This window comes from Apaloderma vittatum, unplaced genomic scaffold, assembly GCF_000703405.1.
Source record: "Apaloderma vittatum isolate BGI_N311 unplaced genomic scaffold, ASM70340v1 scaffold28574, whole genome shotgun sequence".
NCBI lineage: Eukaryota > Metazoa > Chordata > Aves > Trogoniformes > Trogonidae > Apaloderma > Apaloderma vittatum.
In genome coordinates, this window is record NW_009713767.1 from 1 (window position 1) to 23,894 (window position 23,894).

The following is a 23,894-nucleotide window of genomic DNA, read 5'->3' on the forward strand; positions in this document are numbered from 1 at the left end:
TGCTTCCCGCAGACCCAGCGCCGGTTTCGCTATGCCCTCTTCTACATCGGCGTGGCCTGCCTGCTCTGGGGCGTCTACTTCGGCGTCCACATGGGAGAGAAACAGATGGTTTTCATGGTGCCGGCTCTGTGCTTCCTCTTGGTATGTGTAGCTTTTTTTGTGTTCACTTTCACCAAGGCTTACGCCCGCCACTACGTATGGACTTCGCTGATCCTCACCCTCCTGGTTTTTGCTTTGACTCTCGCTCCGCAGTTCCAGGCTCTGAAACCTATCTCAGGAAGTGGTGACATGTCCAACCGGACTCTCCCGGCAGATCCCACAGACACTTGTCTTTCTCAAGTAGGCAGTTTTTCTATGTGTATCGAAGTGCTCTTGTTGCTTTACACAGTGATGCACTTACCCTTGTATTTAAGCTTGTTTCTGGGACTGTCGTACTCGGTCCTCTTTGAGACCTTTGGTTATCGCTTCCGTGACGAGAACTGTTTTGCACCTCTCGGAGCCAGCGCGGTGTACTGGGAGCTGTTGAGTAAAGCCTTCCTGCACATCTGCATCCACGCCATCGGCATCCACTTATTTATCATGTCTGAAGTCAGATCGAGAAGCACATTCCTGAAAGTGGGGCAATCCATCATGCACGGAAAAGACTTGGAAGTGGAAAAAGCCCTGAAAGAGAGGATGATTCATTCTGTTATGCCAAGAATAATAGCCGATGACTTAATGAAACAGGGCGATGATGAAAGTGAAAACTCCGTCAAACGTCATTCCACCTCGAGCCCCAAAAACAGGAAGAAGAAGCCCTCCATACAGAAAACCCCCATAATATTCCGTCCGTTTAAAATGCAGCAGATAGAGCAAGTGAGCATTTTGTTCGCGGATATCGTCGGCTTCACGAAAATGAGCGCCAATAAATCTGCCCACGCTCTCGTGGGGCTCCTGAACGACCTCTTTGGACGTTTCGACCGTCTGTGTGAGGACACTAAATGTGAGAAGATAAGCACTTTGGGAGACTGTTATTACTGTGTAGCCGGCTGCCCGGAGCCCCGGGCGGATCATGCTTACTGCTGCATCGAGATGGGCTTGGGCATGATTAAAGCCATTGAGCAGTTTTGCCAAGAGAAGAAAGAAATGGTGAACATGAGAGTCGGTGTTCATACCGGGACGGTCCTGTGCGGCATTTTGGGGATGAGGAGATTCAAGTTCGACGTGTGGTCTAACGATGTCAATTTGGCCAATCTGATGGAGCAGCTCGGGGTGGCTGGAAAAGTCCATATTTCAGAAGCTACTGCAAAATATTTGGATGACCGTTACGAAATGGAAGATGGAAAGGTGGTCGAGCGAGTTGGTCAGAGCGTGGTAGCCGACCAGTTAAAAGGTATGTGCCTTCAGTTTGTGCTCAGTCTTTTGCCTTTTTTCCTTTATGGGGGGAGTGTATTTTTCGTAGTACATGTTTTGTGCTTGCTGACTTGCAAATTGAAGGTGTTTTACGTTTAACTCCACGTGCTGGGGATCTGAAACACCAGGGGAATTACTGGATAAAAGATACTGCAGAGATAAGCGCGAAAGATCTTCTGGAGTACTGGAAATGTACTTAGACTTCAAAACTCCTTAGCGCTCCTTATGAGAGTATCGTGCCGTAGGGAGGAGAAGGTAACGCTTGTGCCGTCTGCGAGAGGTTTTTGTTTTACTGTTGTGTGTCATCCTTTAATGCAGTAAGTAAACTTGTTAATTGACTTCATGTGCCATACATAGAGCATATGTGTTTTGCAAAATTATGTATATCTGTGAAAAGTGTTTTCTGGCATCGGGGGAGTTGGGACTGCGAAGGCATTTGGGAAGAATGACAGCTGGATTCACAGAAAGAAATGAGCACTGTAGATTTGGCAGTTTGATATAGTGAGTTGTACGGTTCGGAGTTAGGCTGGAAAAAGTTACTCAGGTGGTTCAGTGAGCTGGCAGATGCTCTCGTTCCTGCAGCTCTGAGGCTTTGGGGATGAAGCTGCAAATTTGCCTTTTCGGAAAAGAAAACGAGGGATCTTTGGATCTTTTGGTTCCCCCTACGGCTCGGCTGAGGGTCTGGTTTTTGTTTTTCTGCAGAGCGTTCATTTTGAAGTGAAAGCCTTGCCTGCTTTCTAGCAGCATGTAGAAGCGCGTGCAGGAGGCTTGTACGTGCTGAGGGTTTAATTGTCTTGTTGGTAAAATCTGTGTCTCCTTAGTGCTGAGCCTTTGTCTCGTGGAGGTACGGCTGGCTGCGGTGCTTGCAGCCCAAGGTGGGGAGCAGAGGAATCAAAATGGGAGTGGAGCGTGTCGCAAACCCTTTCCTGCTATGCAAGTTTATTCGTTCTGCTCGTAACCATACCCATTTTCATACAGTAAGCGTGGAAAACGGAGCGGAAGAAACTGAAGGAGAGTCATAGGGCAATGCAGCGATGGAGGACGGAGATATTTGTTGCAGCAAACGCAAAACGAGGCCGGGATGGTTGTAGAAAGGTCAGTGAGTAAGGACGGAGGGGGGAGCGTGCTGCAAAACAGGCGTGGAAGCGGTGAGGGCAGGCTGCTCGCCTGTGGCAGGTGCTTATTTTGACGTGACACAAATACTTATTTTTGGTGAGCTGGCTGTCCGTGTGCACATGGCAACGGGGCTGAAAGGAGAGGCTTATGAGGAGGAAAAGTGTCGATGGTGGCTCGGGTGGCTGGAAGCTGTAGAACTGAAGCAGATGTCTGTCCCTGGGCTATGGCTCTCTGTTTAGCTGCTAAAAATGCAAATTCAGTTAATTGTCTTTGAGAACCGTTGACGCTGATGTATTTCAGTAGAAACGTGCTTTCAAGAAAAAAGGATTGGACGTAATCTCTTGGTTACTCTAAGCTGAATCTTTCTGTTCTGGTGAAAATAAATTGAACAGGTTATAGAGAAACAGCCTTGCAATGTTTCCCGCTTCCATCTACCTTTACAGCCAGGCGCAGTGTGAGGGCTGTGTTGTAGCAACAAATGAAATGAAGTATTTTTGCTGAAGTTACAACTGTACTCGATATCGCTGATCACAAAATGACACGAACTTTTGCGTGGAGCTTGATGGTGCTGCTCTTAAGTACTTTTATTTATTTGTTTATATTTTCTAGGAGGTCACAGGAGCCCTGCGTAGAACAATTATACCCTGTGGCAGGGGTGGTTTTTTCATGGTCTTTCTCAGGCTTCTGTTCTGTCCTTGGTTGCATTTATTGCTGAGGGCACAGCCTGCTGCAGTACGGTGGTTCAGATTTTGCCGCTTTGAGTGCCTTTCCCAGGTCCAGCTTTAGCCAGACCAACAAACTGAAATGCAATTGAGGTGAGGTGAAATATTCTCTGTGGACTGGCTTTTTCATGGTTTCTTCTTACCCTGAAATGCAGCCATGAAAGCAGCTTGTGGTAACTTTATCAAGGAAGGTGGGTTGGGCTTTTTCCCCTTTCCCTTCTGTATTTTGTTGTGGAATTGTAATTAGCTTCCATTTCTTATCAATATTATCTGTAGTTATAAAAATTGGGGGCCCTGCGTATTTTCAAACTGAGCAGACCTGCTGTGGCTGCCTTTACCTGCAGGTCTGGGGCACGCGTAGTCCCTTTCCCTCCTGTGCCCAGACCCTCGGCACACAGGGTGGGTGCTACAGAATTGCTTGGGTTTTTTTTCTTGTTTCCTCAGTATTTTGTTCTGCAGGCAAGTTACTTGGCTGGTAGGTAAATGGCATCGGGAAAGAAAATAAACCCAAACCAAATAAAACAAGCAATAATAAAAGCGGTCTAATGGAGATTGGTGTCCAGGATCTGCTCCTGGGAGGGGAGTTGGAAAGGAGCAGGTCTGACTTTTAATAGAGTGAACTGAGATTTCACCTCCTGATTAATTGTCCTCTGCCAAGCACCTGCTTGGTTCTGTGAAGGGAGGTGCTGTTCAGAAGCTCTGCTTCACTGTTTTCCCCGGGAACTCGTTGTTGGTAGAGAGAGAAGAGGAAGTTTGTTGTGGTTGTTTAATTGTTGTACGTGGTGCTCTTTTCAGGTATGAAGGTGCTGCGGAGATAACAGACACAGGCTTTGTTTCTGTACTCGTACTTCACTTCGCAGCCTTCCTTTCAACCTTTGGTATCTTAATGATACCCTATTTTTTTTCTGTTGTGTGTCTAACATATTATCTCTTAATTGTTTGAGGTGCCACAGTGTTCATAACTATCTTTCTGAGGCTGAGCCGACACAATGGAGTAAACTCTTTCTAGAGCTATGCGAGAGGTGCTGAAGACAGGTGTCAGGACTCCTAACTCAGACAGGTTCTGGGCTGGGTCTTTGACCAGAAGTACCTCTGTGGTCGGAGCACATTGAGTGTGCTCCTGGGGTCTGGTTCACCCCGAAGGAATCCGGGTACAACTCCACAGTGCGCAACAAAGCGGGGGCCGTAGGAGTGAATTGGGCAAACAGCTTCAAAGCCATGCTCCCCGTTCCATGGGAAACACTGATGCAGATGTACCCTGAGTTGTCCTAGTGCTGGTTTCCTTGTTTTCTGCAAGAGACGATGCAAAACTTAATTTCCCTTTCCCTGTGCTGCTTTGTGGTTCGCCGAAATCATAGGATGGAAATCTTTTTACTTCCTTGGCTCCTTATTGCAAGGTGGTGCCGTGGTGCATTCCCTCCTGTTTCTGACTCCTGGATTAAGTAGATGGTGTCTAAAACCAACAAAGATGAGCCACTGACGGCCTTACAGTGCTTTTACCTGTTTCTGCCTGCTGTTTATTTTAAGGTTGCTTAGGCCGTCTGTTTTCACAGCACCTGATCCCCTTGGATGTGAGAGGAACGCAGGAGAGCAATGTTGCGGTGATTTTTTAGGTCCAACGATGAACCCCAGGCATCAATTTGATTGTATCTTCCATAATAATTTTGCCATGGAATTTGAGGCAGTTTTCCATTTTCTTGCTGAGCTTCCCAGCTGAGAAATTTATTGAAGATTCTGAGAAACTGAGAGTCACATAGTATGTGTTAATGTGTCTCTGCTGAACTCTGGAGTCGGAGACTTCTTCTTGGGATATAAAAAGTTCTGCTTATGGAAATATTTTTGTTTTGCTCCGTTCCTCTTGGTTGTTTGCATTTCTCTTTCTTGTTACTCGGGAGGTCACAATATTGCTCTTTGCCAGCCAGCCAGCAACTATTCCAGAAATACCAGGGTCACTGGCACCTTTTTTTTTTTTTTCTGAGTGCTCAAAATGCCTAAGCATGTTGGGGCAAGAATGCTTTCTCTGTGTTTATAGAGCATAGCACAGTGGAACTGTGATTTCATTTGGGCCCTGTGTCTGTACGCTGATACTTTAATAAGAGTCGGCATTGAAATTCCTGTTAAAATAGTTCCCGAACTTTCTGTAGCAAGACACCTCCTTGTTTTTCCTCAAGGAACAACTTTATTGCTGAATGCCTCTTAAAAGCCCTCGAATGTAAGGACGTGCTTTTCTCTCCTATGTTTGCTTCATCGTCGAGAAGACACTAAGTTTTGTGCGCTCGGTCGCCTGACTGACTGAGCCAAGTTGTTGGTGGTTTTCAGAGGGAAGATCGGCCTTCGTGGGCTCCTCGCATGAAAATCCACCGGTTCACGGGTGGAAATCCGTGGCCGTTCCTGAGAAAGCATATTTGAGGTCTGCAGCTTGCTGTCTTTCCCCATTCTCCGTGTTTCTTTTAATATCTGCTTTACTTTTAAAGATAAATCAGTTATAGAAGTCACTATTCTACTCGATATTTTATTTTGGGTTAATTTAAGACTATTATTTCTCCATAAATAGCCTAGCTCTTCACATGGTGACAACCTGTGACCCGTGGGATGCTTTTCCTTTGGCAGCCCGTGAGACACAGCTCTGCCCGGTGACCTGATACTCTCCTGCTTCTTCAGGTTTGGGTTACAGGGAGCACAGCGCGGGTGTTCCTGAAAGACAGAAGTCTCGGGTAAGGTTAGGAAGCAACAAGTCATTGAATTTTTCTTCCCTTCCTCCCTTTCATAGCCAATCGGGGGAAGACCACGATTACACCCTACCATCTTTTTGTTTTTTACCGCTTGGCTGGAGAGGATCTGTAGCTGTCGCGTGCTTCAGGAAGTTCATAGGTAGATGAAAGATAAGATGAAAGTTTTCCTTGGCTTTTTGAGCCCGGCGTGCCAGGCGCAGTGTAAATTTATCATGCTTCTGCTTGTGCCAGCAGGAGAGTTGTGCCGAGAGCTCTGCACAGATTCAGCGTTGCTCTCTGGCTTGGGTAAGAGCAGCTTTAGTCTCAAACTGGTGAGTGGTTTTGGGGCAATTGCAGGAGATTTGGGTGCTTGTCGTGTGCATTTGCCAGCTGCTGTGTGGATCTTGCCACTCCACCTCTAGTTTTGTCCTGTTCCCCTTCAACTTCTAGTTACATTGTGTTCAATAAATGTGTAAATCCTTAGATACTGCCTTTTTGTATTTATTGAACTTGCTTGTGACAGACATGGTAATTCTGGATTTCATGTGTTCGGGTACTAATCAGGTGACAATTGATAGACAAATGTAATTTTTTTTTTAAGTGGTAATGAAATAAGCGTATGTATGTATTTCCACTTTCCCACAAAACGAAATTCTGAATGCTGAGATGGAAAATTTCAGTGACTAATCAGTTTATTGATTTTTATCTCATTTGACCTATTAACTGTTGTTGTTCAGACAGTGCTTCATGATCTTATTTTCAAGTGTGAGACTGAAAATAAAATATCATACGCAGGTTGACTTCACTCCATATTTAAAAAGTGAAAAGTATTCAGTGACATATAAAGAATTATAATTAGAGGTAATTTTCCTGAAGGCATATTGCCAGGAAAGAAGTAAGTTCTACATTGATTTAACATTTTGACATGATCTGTAATCTTGCCGTGCAACAGCAAAAAGAAAAGGAGGTAAATAGTGAATATAGTTGCTCAACCTGGTTCTTGTCAAGTCTTCACATGGTGAAGGTGTGTTCCATAGCTATAAACAAAAGAATGAACTTCCTAGGAGATCCCAGCAGTTATTGAGCTTTCCAAATATTTTATGTGATGCAATGACTTAACTTTTTCTGAAAGCAACCCTCTGTATTTGCGCATCAGTACTGATCAGCTTTACTGCCAGATAGGTCTTGTGGGCTCTGCAGGAAGGTCACCATTTCTCCAAATTTTGAGGAAGATTTGTTGACTCGCACTTGGTTTTATTTGTGCAAGACCGAATAGAAATATATCTCAAATAGTATTCACCCTTGAGCTGTTTTTATTGTTCAAGGGGAACCTGGATGTGGGCTTTTGAGGCTTTGAGTTTTGATAACATCCTTAAGGGCTAATGAAGAATAATTTCTAAGCATAGTTTGTACCTGTGCAACATCCTGCGCTTTGTAGGGGATGGAGACTGACTCTAAGCAGGTCCTTTGTTACCAGCGTGGCCTCCCGATTTCAGTTTCTTTTGTGTCCTGGCACTAATTAACAAATACGTCCAGCAGTGCTGACAGTGTGGTGGTGGTGAAGTGTTGCAGCTCTGCCTGTTTAAGCCTTAGATAAGCCCTGGAGAGTGAAGTAACGGTTTCATTGGACCCTCAGACATTTCCAGCCTACAAGAGTTGAAGTGAGCAGGGCAGGAGCGGAGCTTTGATTCTACAGCAAAGGAAAGATGAAGGCTGAAACCTGAAGTCCTCTGATAGTTGAGGGACACCGTGTCTGCTGCTGCATTCAGCGATTGTCAACCTGCAGAGTCTTTCACTTATGTTTCTCCCTTTGGCTTCCCCAAATGTGGGTGCTGCGGTGTGAACAGGGACCCTACAAATAACAGATCTGAGCTCTCTTCTCCCCTTTGACATCAGTAAATCTTCAGAAGTAGATGAGGGGCTATTTAAATGCAAGAAAACGTCTTCTTTAAATCGAAGCCATGACATGGTGGCTTTTTGGGGGAAAAAGATTGATGGAAAAGACAAAACAAGTCAAAGACACATAATTTATATTCATCTTCTGTCATGAGGAGGATGCATGACTTGAATGGGTTGTTTTAAACCCTTTTTGCAGTCATTTCACAATATGTACTTCGCTTTCCCTTCTGGCAGGCAAAGTGTATAAGAATTTACATTCACCAGTTTAAAACAAAGTGCAATTTGGGTGGATTTCAAGTTGCTATAGATTGTCCTGGAATATTACTAGGATTAGTAAAATAAAATTGCTTTCTACGGGCTACAGTTTGTGTGCGAGCTATCTCTCTCTTGATCCCGAATCACAAGCTCACTCCATCCATCCTGGCTCTGTAAGGAGAGACAACCATTCCTGTTTCCGTTACAGCTGACACTTGAAAACTCTCTGCTATTTTTAGATGATTTTCAATCTCATTTCTATCCTTCGAAAAGAAAGAAAGGAAAAAAAAAAATCCCTAGCCTTTAAATTTGTAACTTCCAGTGGGAGTTGCTATTGCGAAGATGCCAGCTAGTCCATATAGCCTCATTAACACATTTTAACACGTTCTGTTATATAAGTTTGCGTGATTGTGATGGCTGTTCCGTAGGCTTGGGGGAAATTGTTGGAACTCGATTTAAGGCGAAGCCGTGCGCGTTTTGAAAGTGTAGCCGCTTGCCCCCGACCAGTGATTTCTGAAAATATAAAGTGACAGTTGGAAGAGGAGTCCATAGCACCGGGCTGCAGCTTTTTGTTTGCCCAGACATCGTGGTGTTGTGGCGCTGGTGCCGTCTTCGGCAAGAGGACAGAGCTGGCTGATTGGGCTTAGCTCGCCAGGCATTTGTCGGCGTTAGGCTGTACCAGAAAGCTGTGCTGCCCCTCCGAGTGAAATTATTTTCATCCATTGAATATTCTCGTTCTATCCTTCTGCCCCTGAGCATTTTAACCTAGAGCCTACGGGGCATGTGGCTTTTAGGGATAGATATTTTTCATGGTTCTGACAACGCTTTGAAGGAACAAAACATTCTAGATGTGTTTCTTCAGGTCGCATCCCTCAGACTCCAAATGCCCCTTATAATTGCCTGAAAATCTTCTGGGTTTGCGTTTGCTGCTGTAACTTAATGTGGGAATTGTGAGCGAGCCCTGTGAACAACAGTGATTGCGTGGCGAGTCTGTATTTCACCGTTCCTCTTGTTGTGCTTCTAAAGCTGTTGTCTGCGACTTGACTTGATAACTGTAGCAATCGCGTTGCTCTCATAAAATAGCGTTACTTGTAAAATCACCACAACTGGAACAGTGCGGAGGAACTAGCGGAATAAAGTCCGCTAGCTTGCTCATGGACCTATTCTGCCTGCTGTTCGATGGATGCAGAAATATGCAAAGAAAAATTTCTTTTGCTGGACATGTAACATCTTGAAAATATACTGGTCAAAGAGTAATTTTCTTTTTTCCTTTTTTTTTTTTCCTTAATTTCATTTTTCGCTTTTTCTTTTTTTCTTTTTTCTTTTTCTTTAATCTTTTTCTTTCTTTCTTTTTCCCCTCTCTGTCAGTTGAAGTTAACTCAATTCCACTTGTGGATGTCATCATGGGCTGCAAGGTTCCTGCTGGCCTCGTGATTCCTTGAACCCGAGGTCCTGCCACTGCAAGGGGAGGAGAGGGGCCACTCAGAGAGAGAGCCAAAAAGCATCCAAATCCAGCTGTCTATAAATAAATCTGCAAAGACTTTAAATGTATAGGCTTTAATAGAAAAATTCTTTTTTTTTTTTTTTTCTTCTGAAAAGAGAAGGAGGAGGAGAAAATGGAAAGCAAAGCTACTTGGTAATCAATAACGATGATTTTAACAACTGTTCTTGTGCGTGCCCAAGTGGTGGTGGTTTAGTTGACTGTGCTTAACTGCACAATAAGCAAAAAAAAAGTCCATAATTGAAATCAAGCATGCTATTAAATATTGATTCAGCCTACACGAGGCACAGGAGAACCTCATATGCTGGATGCTTAATTTTTTACATTCATTAGATAAACAGGGACATGTGAGTCAGAAATGGAATCTTGTTATTTTTTAAATGTGCAGCTTTGATGTCTGACTTAGATGCATGCCCTTAATATATGGAATACAAGTTAATTTTTATTTTATTTTTTCCTTAGAGGGTATTACGTTAGTTATGCTGTTTTCAAAAGACCTCCCTGGGAAGCTTTTACATTGCTGCTCCCAGCAGTTCTTGGAATCAGCTTCTCGCGTTCTTTAGTTCTTGTTTAATGGACACGTGAAGTCTGCCCTGTAAGGTACTGAGTGTCTTTAACCTCCGCCTGACTTGGCTGAACGTGGGACAGATAAATCTCTTGGAAGTGCTTGGGGCTGGACAGGAGCGGTGCTCAAGGCAGGGTGAGGAAATGTTCCTGTAAGGGCATTATTTGCAAAGAGACCAGGTGCAGCGTTAGCTCCAGCCTCCCTTGGTTTGGATGCCTGGTGAGAGCTGTCCGTGTGTCTGTCTGGACTGTGCCAACATAAGAAATGGCCACAGGCTTCCAGGAGGAAGCTGGAGACTTTGGTGTCGCACAGTGAAATGATGCCAGCAGATAATCAGACTTTGGTCCAAGGCTTTTGTAACCTTTCCTGTCTATTTCTACTTTTTAAAACTTAGTTTTGTTTTGCTAATATGTAGGGAAGTGAAAGCCTTTCCCTTGTTTTGCTCTCTCTGATTCTCTCTTGGGACTGACTGTGCTACTGAGATAGAGGTTAGGAAAGAGATTATATCTCATATGTACAGGTGAGTTACTAATGAGACAATATGAATAATATTTAATGTTTTACTTGCTCCTTGGCAATGTGACATCAAGTAGAAGCAGAACATTCTTAAAAATACCACGTGAGGATGAGAAAATTCATTATAAGTTGTTTCATAATCCCAATAAACCATTTAAGAGAAACACACCCACTCCGTGCCTCACCCCAGGTTCTGGAATCCGTAATGATCGGTAGCTGAATTTTTCTGCTGAGGATGTTAAAATAACGTATACGTCTTAGGTTATGAGACGCTGCTGCTGCTGGCATTTGCTGTGGATACAGAGGTAAACAAAAGGTCTTCGCTAAAGTCACATTTTCTTACCTGTCTCAGATACTTTAATTTGATGTTTAATAGATTTTCCACAAGGAGGTCAAAAAATCTTAATCACAGAGAGCTGTTACTTGCTTTTTATGCATACATATATATCTGCATATATAACACTTCAGTGAGTACGTGCATCCTCAGGATGCTTCTTATGTGAAAATACTCAGAGTTGCCTTCGCAGTCCATTATTTCTGAATCGTCAGATACTTGAATCATGTTTAATCAACTTGAGAAGTGCTTCGTTCCTGCAGCACGCCTGACTTAGATGTTCATCAGATGGGTGGGGTTTCTTAATCAAAGTTCTGCTTTGCTATTCGTATTTAATGGATAAAATAAAAACTCTGCCTGTTGCTAACAGGAGGTGGGAGCCGTGTCGAAGGGAGGTTTTCGGCGCGTGCTTGTCTTCAGCCGTGGCGCCTGCGGCTCCGCGTGGGACCAGCCCAAGAGAAGGAAGGTGGTGGCTGCCGCAGCCAAGACGTGCGCCAACACGATCTGCGCGCTCGTGGCAACCGAGCCCGCGAACCTCTCGCTTTTTCTGGTGTAAGGGATGGAAATTAAAAAGAAAAAAAGGGGAGGGGAAGGATGCTGGTTTTTGTAAATGTGGGGGCGAAGGCTGCCAAGGAGAAGGTGCTGGTTTCTGAGCCCTGGGGTTGTGCTTTGTTGCTTACCCCTGCTCGGAGATAGGGGCGGTTTGGCGATGGCTCTGTGGGAGCTGGTAATGGTTTTGTGTCCGTTATCGGGTACCGAAAGCGGATCAGACCATACGGAAAGCATTTTTTTGAGCAGGCACAGTGTTTTCTAAGTGTTATAAAAAACCGTGTGCGTGATGTGGCTATATTTAAAACATGGCGCATCTGCTAAGTGTTTAATTCTCTCCAAGATTTCGGGAGGTGACAAAGTTGGAAATCGTCTTAAAATTTAGATTATTTTTTTTTTAGGCTTTTTTTTCCCCTCCAAGTTAAGATATTTGCCTGCTGAGCCTCTGCACTTACCAGTGCCTCGGTGAGGTAGTATATTTGATAAACACTTAGCAAAGCTGCATGATGTATGTATTTTGGGACTTGGATTGTGATTTGACTTGTGCGAGCCTAGTATCAGTGGTAGAGAAGCAAGCAGCCAATATAGTCATAAATCTGTGTGAGTTGTGCTGCCGCTACTGTAATGGAGAAGGTTTTGCGGCGCCAGATTGTGCTGACGACGCGTTATTTGTCTAACCCATTTGGAGTAAAGGATCTGTTAATTCTTGTGCCGCTTAGTAAGCGCGGGAGTTGGACCGTGCCCCGACGATGTTTGGTGCAGCTTTCTAAATGCTAAATCCTCCTCATTCAAATGGCGCTCTTGGTTGGAGTTTACAGTTATAATTGTTTCATTTCGTGGAAGAGCCAGTTGTTTTTAATAGCAGAGTTGTGGATTTGTGGAAATAATGTGATTTTGTGCGTGCGGTAAATGTGATTTTTCTAAATGTTATGGTAACACAACAATCAGTGGGGGGGAAACATGTAATTGTGAATCCAGGAGCTGCGTTTAATACACTCTGAGTATGTCTGTAGTTTATCTAAGCGTGACAGCTTCAAGTTTTAGCAAGCGACTTTCACAGATACAAGTAAAGCAGAATGGTGTTCTAAAAGTCCTCGGTGCGGTGTTTAGGTGGTTCACTATAAAATGAACACAAAGTACAAGAGTTAAAGCTATAAACACAGACTTTGGGACCAGAAGGATGGCTGGGAGTATTTATAAGAGTTTTTATTGCCCTCTTCAATGCGTATGTGAAATAACAACTCCTCTGAAACAACTACTGAAAGACAGTCCTAGAGAAAATGAGCCAGTGAAGCCTAGCTGATACTGGAAGGTCGCTGAAAAGGGTTCATCCCTTGATCTTTATTTATAGAAGGAGGCGCTTCTCAGAGAAGCAGCGGTGTTGGATTAACTTCAGGAGTCTGTGCTGCTACCTGGGCTCCTCAGCTGACGGTGCGGCGAAGCAGAGAGCTGGGAGCTTGTTCCAGATGTGCTGTCCCACTCCCTGTCACCCAGGGGCCATGCGTTATGGAAGCGAGGAAAGGAGGGATGGGCAGCTGGAATTTAGAATCTAAGAAACCCAGCAAGGATGCCATCCCTGAGCTTGAGTCGATTAGAGCCACGTAGGATAAAGAACTAGTTTTTGGGGTTTGAGTGTAGTTAGCTTTTTTCCTTTTGTTGTGATGTTACTTTGCCATGTCTCATAAATTCAAGAAAAGCCCTTTTCAAAGGCCTTCTTTTCTTGAAAGCTTAAAATAAATGTGTTGATTTGTATAGATTGGGATAGTTTTATCCTAACGTATAGTCAAGCCACAACAAATGGAGGATGAAGTTTTACTTTTTAGTATTTACTCTTTCTTTTCCTTTATCAGAAGATAAAAATAAGGCACGTAGGTGCAGTGCACAAACTGGAAGGACCACGGGGCATCTGGTTTGAATGTATGTTACTTGTACCTGGATACTGTGGGAAAGAGCTTGGTTTGAAAACTTTGCCTAGAGTCCCTATCTTCAGTTTCTGAATGAATAAACTCCTTCTCTACCTGTGTAGCCCATTCCTAAAAAAATCTGGGTAGATGTTTTACTGAACGCATTATTTTTTCGGCCGTGCGTGATCAATGACCTGCCAGAGGAGGTAAGTCATCCCGAGTCCCACTGCAGTTGTAGCTGCTCTCAGGTTCTGTTCGGTGGTGTTCCTACTTGCTCTCAGGAATAGTTTACTATTTACTTACTAATAGTTTGCTCTCGTGGAATAGTTTACCTCAGTTTCCTGTTCTGTGAAGTTTTAACTATTGCTAATATAAAGGTTGGGTTGATTTTTTTACGTGAAGTTTACCAAATGCATCCTGAAAATGTGATGATAAAGTGTTGACTTGCTCTAACTGAGATTTCTCCTGGACATTCTATTCTGTGGCTCCAAAAACCAGGTTTAAATCCTTAGCAGTCATATGTGTGTTTGCTGCTAAAATGTGTCCGTAGCAGAATGAGCGACACAAAGTGCTGGTATGTGCTGAGGCAGGGTAATCCCTTGTTGACAGTGATTCCTAAAATACTATATTTGAGGTTTATCCAGAAATTCAGGTGCTTGCTGCTGTTAAAAAAGACTAAATAGCAAGTAAAGTTAGTATCATTGTCTCATGGCACACAGGCTGTATTGCTGGATGATTCTGTCTTGGACACTGCTTGGCTGCAAATAATAAGCTTTAATAACTTAAAACTGCAATTTATTAAAAATATATTTTTTAAAAAAAATATATTATAAAAGTAGTTTGCAGGGAAAAAAAGCACAAAACAACCCCACATTTTATAATAAGAACCTGAGGTGAAAGGAAGATTAATGGCTGGGTTTTGGTCCAGTGGGAGATGGTTAGTTTTGGTGGTCTGCTGAGCATGGAGATGGTGGAGCTTTATTTCCTGAGCTTGGATGCTGGGATGTCTCCACAGAGGTCAGTTTTTCTCTTTGGGTGCTCTTTTACATTCTCGACGGCAGATTTTTGGGGCCGCACAGGAGTTGAATTTTTGCAGTGAAGTACAAGCTACTACCCGTGATACCTTGTGCACTTCTAAAGAAAAGTTGTGTTTGCTGGTAGATCATTCTCCTTCTGCACCCCACCAAAAAAAAACAACCCTGACAGCTGTTTTAAGAAGTTATTTTCGGGCTGGAACGTGAAACTTGGAAGAGAACCAGACTCCTTTATAAACAAACTCAGCAGTCCCTGTCCCCCCCACCCCACTGAAAATGACTCTCCTTTTATTTACAATTTAACGTAGTTGATCATACCTTAATGCTGCAGCTTATTTCCCTCTTTTTATTTACTTTAATGTTCTTTAATGTTTGCTTGCTTAATAATTCAAAAGCATAAACAGCGGGAGATAGTGTTGAACTTGGTGGTGGCAGTTACAACACTGTTTCCAATCGAATTTGCTGATGTGAAATACGTCGTGAAATAGGACATGTAAATTTTACAGATATTGGTATTATTATGGATTCCAGCCATAGAGCTGAAGAGCAAAACTTACTTCTGAGCAATATCTCACGTACTTTGCTGCAAGTTTCCAAGGTCCCATTGCACCATGGTAGCTCTTCTCAAAATATTGCGGCTTATTTAGATAAATTTTCAGTGTTTATTTTCTTTGTTCTCTTGCAACCGAAGAGAAGCCCCGTAGGCATTATAGCAGAAAAATATTCTAATGGGATGGAAGCTGTTAAGGGAAAATAGTTATTCCTAATTTTTCTTTTGTATTTTTAATTATCCTTTAGATCGTATCTTCTGAGAAGTAAATTAGAGAGGAATTTTGTGATGGTAATTGGAAGAACTGTGAGGCAGCGAGGAAGCGGAAACCAAAGGGGTGTTTGGTGACAGTGTGAGGGGAGAGATTGCAAGAAGCTGAAATGTGTAGAAAACTAACCTGGATCCCTTTTTGTGGGGTGTTTCTTGTTTAGTCCTTAAATTGAGGTGGTTAGCTGTTTAGAAAAGAGCAAAGGAGTTGCAGTTGTCTTAGTCTGCGCTAAAAAACATGGGTGGGAGAAAGAGCCGTGATCTTCAGCTGTGGTGAAGGCTGCCTGCGGAGAGGAAAGGAGATGGAGCAAGAAGCCTGGTACTTAAATTGCTGTAAAAGTTCTGGGCTGTCTGGGGGGGAACACCAAAAACTGAGGAAGTTCAGGACTTATCCGGAGGGACTGTTTTGGTTTCTGCCCGTGGGCAGGTGAGTGCCTGGGGTGGTCAGCTGTCCTTTGAGCCTTACCGGTTCTCACTTCTGCGAGGATAACTTACCACCTTTGAGAAGGGATCAGAAAGCTGCGAGTAGTGATGGATTGCTGCTGTAATGGCCTAGCCCGGCCGCTGTAAATAAAGATGCAGTATTTCAGCGAGATGGCATTAAAAGAATTTTAATCCTCTTTTTGAATAACTGGGCATAGAGCTGCTGCCGATTTACTGAGGCGGGGGACATTGTTGGGTTTGGGTTTTGGTGTTGTGAACTGTCTGACTTGTCCAGGACACAGAACTTGAAGTGCACAGAGATGATCTTTGCTGTCATCGAAAGCGACAGGGAGCAATAATGCAATGCTAGAGCTATGCCTTTCCTTTCTGCGATCGTTTAGTACCCAGCAGCCCAGTGGCGTGTTCCCAAAGGAGCCCGGGTGTGCGCACGGGTGCAGGTTCGCCCACACAGGTTGCGGATGGTGCCCCAGATGTGTGTCGGTGTTGTGGTACCCATCTCTGAAATGAAAATGTGGTGTTGGACAGATAATCATGTACTCACCCCACCTCCTAATGACAGCCACTGAACAGAGCAAGGTGCTTCATAGGTGCTTTTTTCTTAAGACTTATTAATCAGTCTCTGCTTCTCGTTTCCAAAGTTCTTTCTATTGGTAGAAATTCAACACGCAACAATATTAATTTTTACCTTTATACTCACATGTGTAGGTACATAAATGAATGCATTTATTCTGTTAGTTCAGAACTGAAAAAAATACATCACAAACCAATTTTTGGGGGGGGAGGGGGCTTGTTTTGCTTTCGACTGGAAACCTCTGGATGCTGCGACCACGTAAAATGCTGTCTTTGCCTTATTCTAGGTGTCAGCATCCCTGGCAGGTAGAGGTGACAGCCCAGGTCAGTTTGGGCTGTTACGTCTCGTTCTGTGCTTATCTGTGTTTGCCTCGGCCAACCGAGTCCGATTCCAGCTCAGCGAGGCCTCGGTTCGCGGTGCCGGTTATCCCCGGTGTGAAGGTGTTTTTGCTGTGGGTGCACTGGTGCGGTAAGTTTTGGTGATTAGGAGCGTGTTTGTTGCGTGGATGTATTCCGCTCTTCGCCGTTTAACTGGAAACTTCGCTCGTGCTGCCTCAACTTGCGAAAACAAACCAGACGAAACTATCTGGGAAGGTGGTTTGTGTGAGCTGTTCTTTCTGTGTATTTTCCAAATTTATATTGCAAACAGTAAGATGAAAGTGAAAAAAAAAAAAAGTGATTTGGGTGAAAGCCTGAGCTGCGAGTAAAAGATCCATTTCCTCTTTGGCTTTGTGTAAACAAGAGTGCGTGTGTATCATGAAGCAGTCTCAAATATTTTCTTATTTTCATTTTTTCCTTGTCTACTACTTTCTGGGCTTACTTATTGATAAGCAGGTAAGTATCAAAATGCTTGTATCACAGATTAAGAAAATAATCTTTTTTTTTTTTTTTTTTTTTTTTTTGGGGAACCTTTGTTCATTATTGTAGGTTGCCTGTGTTTGATTGAGGCAAAGTTGGCAAGGGATGGAAATAACGTGTGTGAGAGAACGTTCTCCGAGGTTGGTGAGCCTGATGGTTTTATTGGTATTAGTTTCAACTTAATGCTCCTCTCAGCTATGATGGGACATCAAATAATTAATTTAATATCATGTTAGCAGTTTCCTACTTGCAGTGATCTATTTGTTGTTAAATCGCACAGGGCTGTGTTTAATACAGAAAGGCTGTTGGTCTCCTCAGTAACTTGTTCCCTGAGTTTGAAGCTTGAGTCTTTTATTTGGTTTTTCTTCAAGTCTGATGTGACAGTGCCAAACCTAATTATTTAAATTTCCAATTGTAACCTTGTTACAACTTAAGCGTTTCTACAACACTGAACTTGTCCTGGACTTGTCCAGGCTGTACCTTGCATTTAATTTGCAATTTGCAGTGGGAGCTGTGTCCCAAACTCTTTTCTGATATATCTATCTGCAGGTTATGGAAACCAAGTTTTAAACTTGGATTAGGGGGGGAAAAAACCAAAGTATAAATATATTTAGTTCACCTTGTTGGAGCTGTTTTACTAGAAAGCAAGCTGTGTCGAGCGGTTTGAAGCCCTTACGTGGTACGACGCGGCACGTTCCCGAGGAACACCAGGGAGAACTGGTGGCCTCTTTTTCCAGTCTCCCACTTGTGTGGGACTGATGCGGTTGAGACAGACCTGAGATTTAACCCAACAATCTAAATCCTGCCTTTGGACGGAAAGGAGGCAGGTTTTTGAATTTCTCCATCCAGTTACCAAACACGTTGCTTTTCAGGATGGTTGAATGCGGGCATCGTGTGCTGGAGGATGAGAGAGCACCCACCAGCGCGGTGCTGGCAGGGGCCACCGCGTGTTTCTCTGCAGGACTGGCTATTGCCGGAGGTTTGGTGGTTCCCATCAAGGTTCTGCAGTTTTCCTGTGTCCACAAGCCTGTGCAAATAATGAACCAGCAAAGCCACATCCCTATGACTCGGTCTCCAGGCTTGGCATTAATGTTTCCAGGCTGTGTCCTTCAGTTACTGCTGCTCGTTTGCCCTCTGGGGTTTTTTAACCCCTTTTCTTTGCCAGCTCTCCCCCTCTCCTCTCATAGTGTAACGTACTCAGATTAAATTAAGGAAACACAAGGGAAAACGCATACATTTTAAGAGGCTGGTTCTTCTCTCCCAGCGCAGTTTGTCGTTAAGTGCCGCTTGGATTTTGTCTCAGTGCAAAAATTCAGCTTTTGCTTTGTTCCAGGAAGGGGACTGAGGCGAGACAGCGGGTTTTAAGGAGGGGAGGTAAAGAGGCTTTGCTGCTTGTAACGTGACGCAGTGTTCACGTGGCTGCGTGGCTTTTTGGCCCTCCCCCTCTCCGTGTAGATTAGAATTGTTATATTTCTGATTGCCGCTTGCAAAATTTGTTCTACCTCGATAAAACCTTAGAAATGTCTTTGCCTCCCTGCCTCCAACTTCTTTCTTTTCCCTGTGCCTCTTCCGTCCAGGTTTCCAGTCCAAGACTGAAGCCCCAAGAAAGGGCTCATTCGGTGTTTGGTACGACTGTGGGAGTGAAAAGCTCCAGGAAAGGGAGTAAATGAAGTGAGGGGAGCGACGAGCTGGGGTAGGCTGGTTGGAAACTTGTGCAGCAGAGACACTGATGGACCGACCGCTCCTCGTCTGCCGTGAGGGTTTTTCCCACTTCCTCTGGTCTCTCGTTTTCTTCCTCGCAGTTGTCCAGTTAACGGGCCCGTCAGGACGGGATTCCTGAAGCAACAGCTGAAAACTTGGAGAGGGTTATATTAGCCCTTTTCAGTTTGTATGGGCCGTGATACGGAACATTATGCAATCTCAGTGTTGACAAATCGAGGCCACTTGTTCTTCAGAACCCATTTCAGACACTTTTTATAAGGTGAACATTTCAAGCTGCGAATGACAGAGCAGCCGAGCCCCTTGTTGGTTCCTCTGCAGGGAAGGTCCCACCTCGGGTGGGCTGGGAAGCACCCAGAAACCTTTTTCCACCCATTTTAACTCTGAACTTATGGGATTTACTGTAGAGGCGAACGGGAAGTAAATAATAGAATATCTTATCTGGAGCATCAGTTTTGCACTTGGAAGTGAGGACTAGGAAGGGAAGAAGCAGGATGACTCCGGGGATGACGGGTTGAAGCACGAGGTGCTCGTCGCCTTCCCCCCGCGCAGATCGTGGCCACCGGCTCTGTGGGCTATAAAAGGAAACGATGTTTCTTGTGAAAATGCGGCTGCCCAGCCCCTTTGCTTTCCGGGAAAAATATCCAGTAAGTGCTGATCCAGCCTTGGGATGTGCAGATGAAAAGTATAAGCATTTACTTTCTCTTAACTAGAATCCTTGGCTTTTTAGAACCCACAGGGCACGGGAATAACATAATGCTGCTGGCTGCTGAATGGTCGCGATGTAAAGCCTAGACAGAGGCTTAAAGTTCAAAACAGTACTTTTTTTTTTTTTTTTTTAAGTCTTAGTCTTAAGTCTATTTTACCAGAGTATAGTAAACACACTCATTATTTGCAAAAATCATACATCTTTACGTTCAATTCAATTTGATATAAAAAAGTAGCCAAGATTTTTTTTCCTCATCCTTTAATTTGAATGAGTTTCTAAACACTTTTCCCTATCGCTCAGAGAATTTTAAATTTCTATAAGCTCTCTAAATGATGCAAGAAAGTGCTCTGTTGGCACGTAACGTAAACTAAGTGAGTGGAAAAGTAAATATTTAAGGCTGACATATTGAAGTATAAATAGCGGTCACTGTGTGTAATGTTTCAATTGTAAAAATATTCCCAGGGGCTCGGTTAGTGTGCCCGTTGCTTGTTAAGATGGCAGCGTTTTTCGAAAGTCGCGTTCGTATTTTTGGAAAGCTTATCGCAAACTGGTCACAAACACTCCTGCCCGGGCGACGCTGCTTTGGGGGACGCTCGCGCTGCCCCTTACAGATACTGTTAATTGACTTTTCTCATCTCGGGCATCTCCCCCCTTGCAAGTGGAGTTTGTTGTGGGCTCGTTCTGGAGTTTTTTTTTTTGGTTGGTTTTTTACCTCGTTTTTTCTCTCCTCTTTGGAACTTGATCTTTAGCACTTGGTGTTTTGCAAGACCCCAGGGTATTTCTCATACCTTGCGTCTTGAAGTACCTTGTCCCATGACCTCGGTTGAGAGACTCTCCTGGATTTAGGGAAGGTCCTAAGTGTTGTTTTAGCACAATTCTGAAAAAAAATATCCGAGCTTTGCTCTATCCTGTCTGTGTCATTAAGACTGGCCGGCTTCCACGTGGGCACGAAACCAGCGCGATGGAAGCTTTTAGTGTGCTTTGACATTGCACAACAGCTGTACGCTGCTTAAAGCTAAAGTTTAGCTCAGCCTGGGCCAACCTGACATTAGAATTTAATGTTTAACGTGTTTTACTTTAGGGACGCCTCCCTATAGTACTATTTCTATTGAAAAGAGGTAACATTCATCTGGAATTCCATTGATAATTATAAATAAGTCCGCCTTGGAAAGTTTGTTTTGTATGTGAAACATGTTTTTACTAAAAGTTTCGGAACAGCGTGAGAGATCTTTCTAAACTTCAGCTTTTCCAGCTCTTAAAATACTGATTCTAAAATGCAAAAGCTCAGCCTTGGATTTCGCTGCAGAACGTGAAATACGCTGGAGCCTCTCAGAGTATTTTTTTTTTCCCTTGCTCAGACTAGATTAATAAACTTGTCTGTGATATGCACAGTTCTAAATGTAAATTATCATAGTCTCCATAGATGCTGCTGCTGTCAGTGTCAGCTCATACTTTCTCTTGTTTATCCTTTCTCTAATACCGCCTGCTAATACTGAGTCAGAGTTTGAAGTTGTGGTTTGTAGCCTCCTTTCCAGGAAGACCACGAGCTCCCCGCCGGTGAAATACTACATCACGTTACTTTCTCTAGTAGCAGCTTCTCCTGGTGGTAACTCCCATCCCTTTATCCTCTTCCCCAACCACCTGCAGCCCTCAGGGCTCGCTGGAATTTTTGGTTACTGGTCAGACTGGCCCCATACTCTGTTATTTTTGCACAGGGACAGCAATTTCTGTTTCTCCTTCAGGGTGATGTGGTAACATTTTTATTGTTATCCTAACATAAATTATTTTTCTAGTAAGTTGTTTATTTTATGTATTGGTTTCTAATCTAATATATAATTATATAATAATGCTAATGAAAATCAAAACCAGTCCCTTAAGCGTTCTGAAACCAAAATAAAATCTCTGCCCCTCTGAACTCTGGTTTAAATAAGCAAGAGAGATAGAGGCCACAGCAGAAATAAATCTATATTGTGGATATGAATATACCTAAATATTTTCTTTTAAAAAGCATTATCTAACATCCTATCTTATATATTTAAAAATCTGAAGGCTGTGTTCATTATCCAGCACGCTGTGCTGATCATGCACTACCGGTAACTCTGAGGCTGTTTTGCACTTAACGAGAGGCTGATCTTGCCAAATTCCCTCTTACAGAGCTGTCTTCTCCTCCATTCGACCTGCTGCCGTTCTTGCAGCCTGCTGCTCTGGGGCTCCTTTTCCACCTCACAGGTTCTGGAATTTATTTGCTCTCTCTGACATACCTGAATCAACATTTGGAAAGTGGAAGAGTAAAGCTGCTGTGCAGCAGGGAGGTCCCCAGGCACACTGCGCAGTTGGTGAGGTCTGGTTGTGGTACTGCAGGGCTGCCCACAAGCTCTTTTTACCTTCTATTTTTTTTCTAACAGTGCTTTTTTTTTTTCTCCTTTTTTTTTTTTTTTTAAATAATTTCTACAAACCACTCATTTGCTACATTTTATGCTTATTCATGTCCTTCAGTCCACGTGGCTGTTTGGAAACAAGGTATTCAAACTCATTTAGGTAGCAATTGTGAGCTGTGCACTTTTATCCCATTTTACATTTCATTGCAGTTTGTAAATCCTGTCAGTAATTGATTAGGAATGTCCTTCGGGGAGGCTAGCTGTGGTCCAGTTGGGTCTCTGAAGTTGCTTGCTTTAGGCTTATTTCCTTTTTATTGCCATAAAAAATAGATTTTTTTTTTTTTCTCGCTGTAGTACTGACCCCTGTCCAGCTGTTTGACTGCTGGAGTGATGCACGTTAGCGAGAATTCGCGAGGGGCCGGTGGATCCGTCCCTGAGCCCGGCAAGGACCGGCATGTTTCCTAAGGGAGGTATCACCAGTTTGATTTTCCTGAATAATACATATTTCTGCCTTTAGTAGCGTTAGCACCCATAGATTTGTAGTTTATAAAGCTTTCACACCAACAGGTTTTACAGGTTGCATGTAGTTAATTCTTATCGCACGATGATACCTTGAGCAAATGCCTAATTTCTTTTATTGCCCGAGAAATTGCTAAGTGCTAATTTATGATGCAGCTGCGTTCAGTTGAGACTTAATTTTATGCGTGTGTCACTTAACAACAGATGCTTTGGGGAGGAAAGACTCCTGTAATTAGGTTTGGCATATGTTTTCCCGATAGGTGAAATAGTTTGCGTGCTTCTAGAATAAATATTTTCCGCAGCCCGTATTTACAGTAAGGGTAAACAATTGAACATGTTAGCTCCGAGCCCTACCCGGTCAGCGCAAGCTGTGGCTTTTGGAACGTGTACCCTCGTGATTCAAAAAAATATTGAGTCCTTTCTAATGGCATTTTTTGGTTGTTGTTTTAGTACTCCAAAAAAGGGAAAGATCAAAGTGCAGTCTGTTCTTTCCTGCCCTTCTAGATATACAAAACAGCTGCAAAGCACAATCAGCCATTGTAGTGATATGTGCCCGAGGTCTATAAATAGATGGAAAGCTTCAGGCTTGAACTGTGCTGCTAGAGAGGCCAGGGGATTTTTGCCTGGGGTTACTAAACATTCCCTCGCTTGTTTGTGGTTTAGAGCCATCATTTCCTAGGCTGATATATTCCAATTAAATTTGAATTCAAAGTGATTTTGCCATGAAGGCTTTACATGACTTCACTGTTTGCAGTTTTCTCGTTCCCTGGGTTGTGTTTTTTTTAAACTGGTTTTTTTTTTTTATTTTCTCCCCCCAACGCACAAGACTTTTGCAAGTTTCCAAAGGAAAATTGTTTAAACACGAGAACTGAATTATTTACTGAAAAAATCTCGCCGTGAGGTATGGCCTTAGTGGGAAGTTGGTGGAAGTGCCTATGAAGAGAGAATCGGAATCACATCTCGATTAAATTGTGGTCTGGACTCTCCTTCAACCTGGAAGCGTGTAGGGTAATGCTTGATAAGAGCTTCGTGTTCTTTTGAACTGGAAAGTGGGCGGCTGCTGCCAGTACACTCTGCCTCGCTGTGCAAGAGAGTAATAAAATCTGTACGGCAGATTCAGAGCTGTTAGAGCTGTTCCCAGATTTTTTTTTTTAATTCAATATGCTGCATATTTTTTATTCATCATGTTAACTCGGATTGGAAGAGCTGTTGAGAATGCAAGAGCTAGGGACTTGCTAGATGACGAGAGGAAAATTAGTGTATTTGGCCGGCGTAAGGTGTTGGAGATAATTTGGGTTTTGAGTATCCAGGATGTGGTTGGAGCTGCTGCTGCCAGAGGGGAGGGAGACTGGAAGCGACTCATCACCTTTCTGCACTCTTTC

General features: G+C 43.5%; 1 protein-coding gene across 1 annotated transcript in view; it reads left to right on the forward strand.

Annotated features, from left to right (window-relative positions):
• Window positions 1–3: 3 nt before the first annotated feature.
• The window catches only part of ADCY9 (adenylate cyclase 9), a gene marked incomplete at its 5' end in the record, with an annotated part of 77,019 nt that continues 53,128 nt past the window's right edge, over window positions 4–23,894 (forward strand). Inside the window, one exon of the mRNA XM_009868494.1 lies at window positions 4–1,372. Coding sequence (XP_009866796.1) covers window positions 4–1,372 — 1,369 coding nt within the window. The remainder of the gene's footprint in view (window positions 1,373–23,894) is intronic.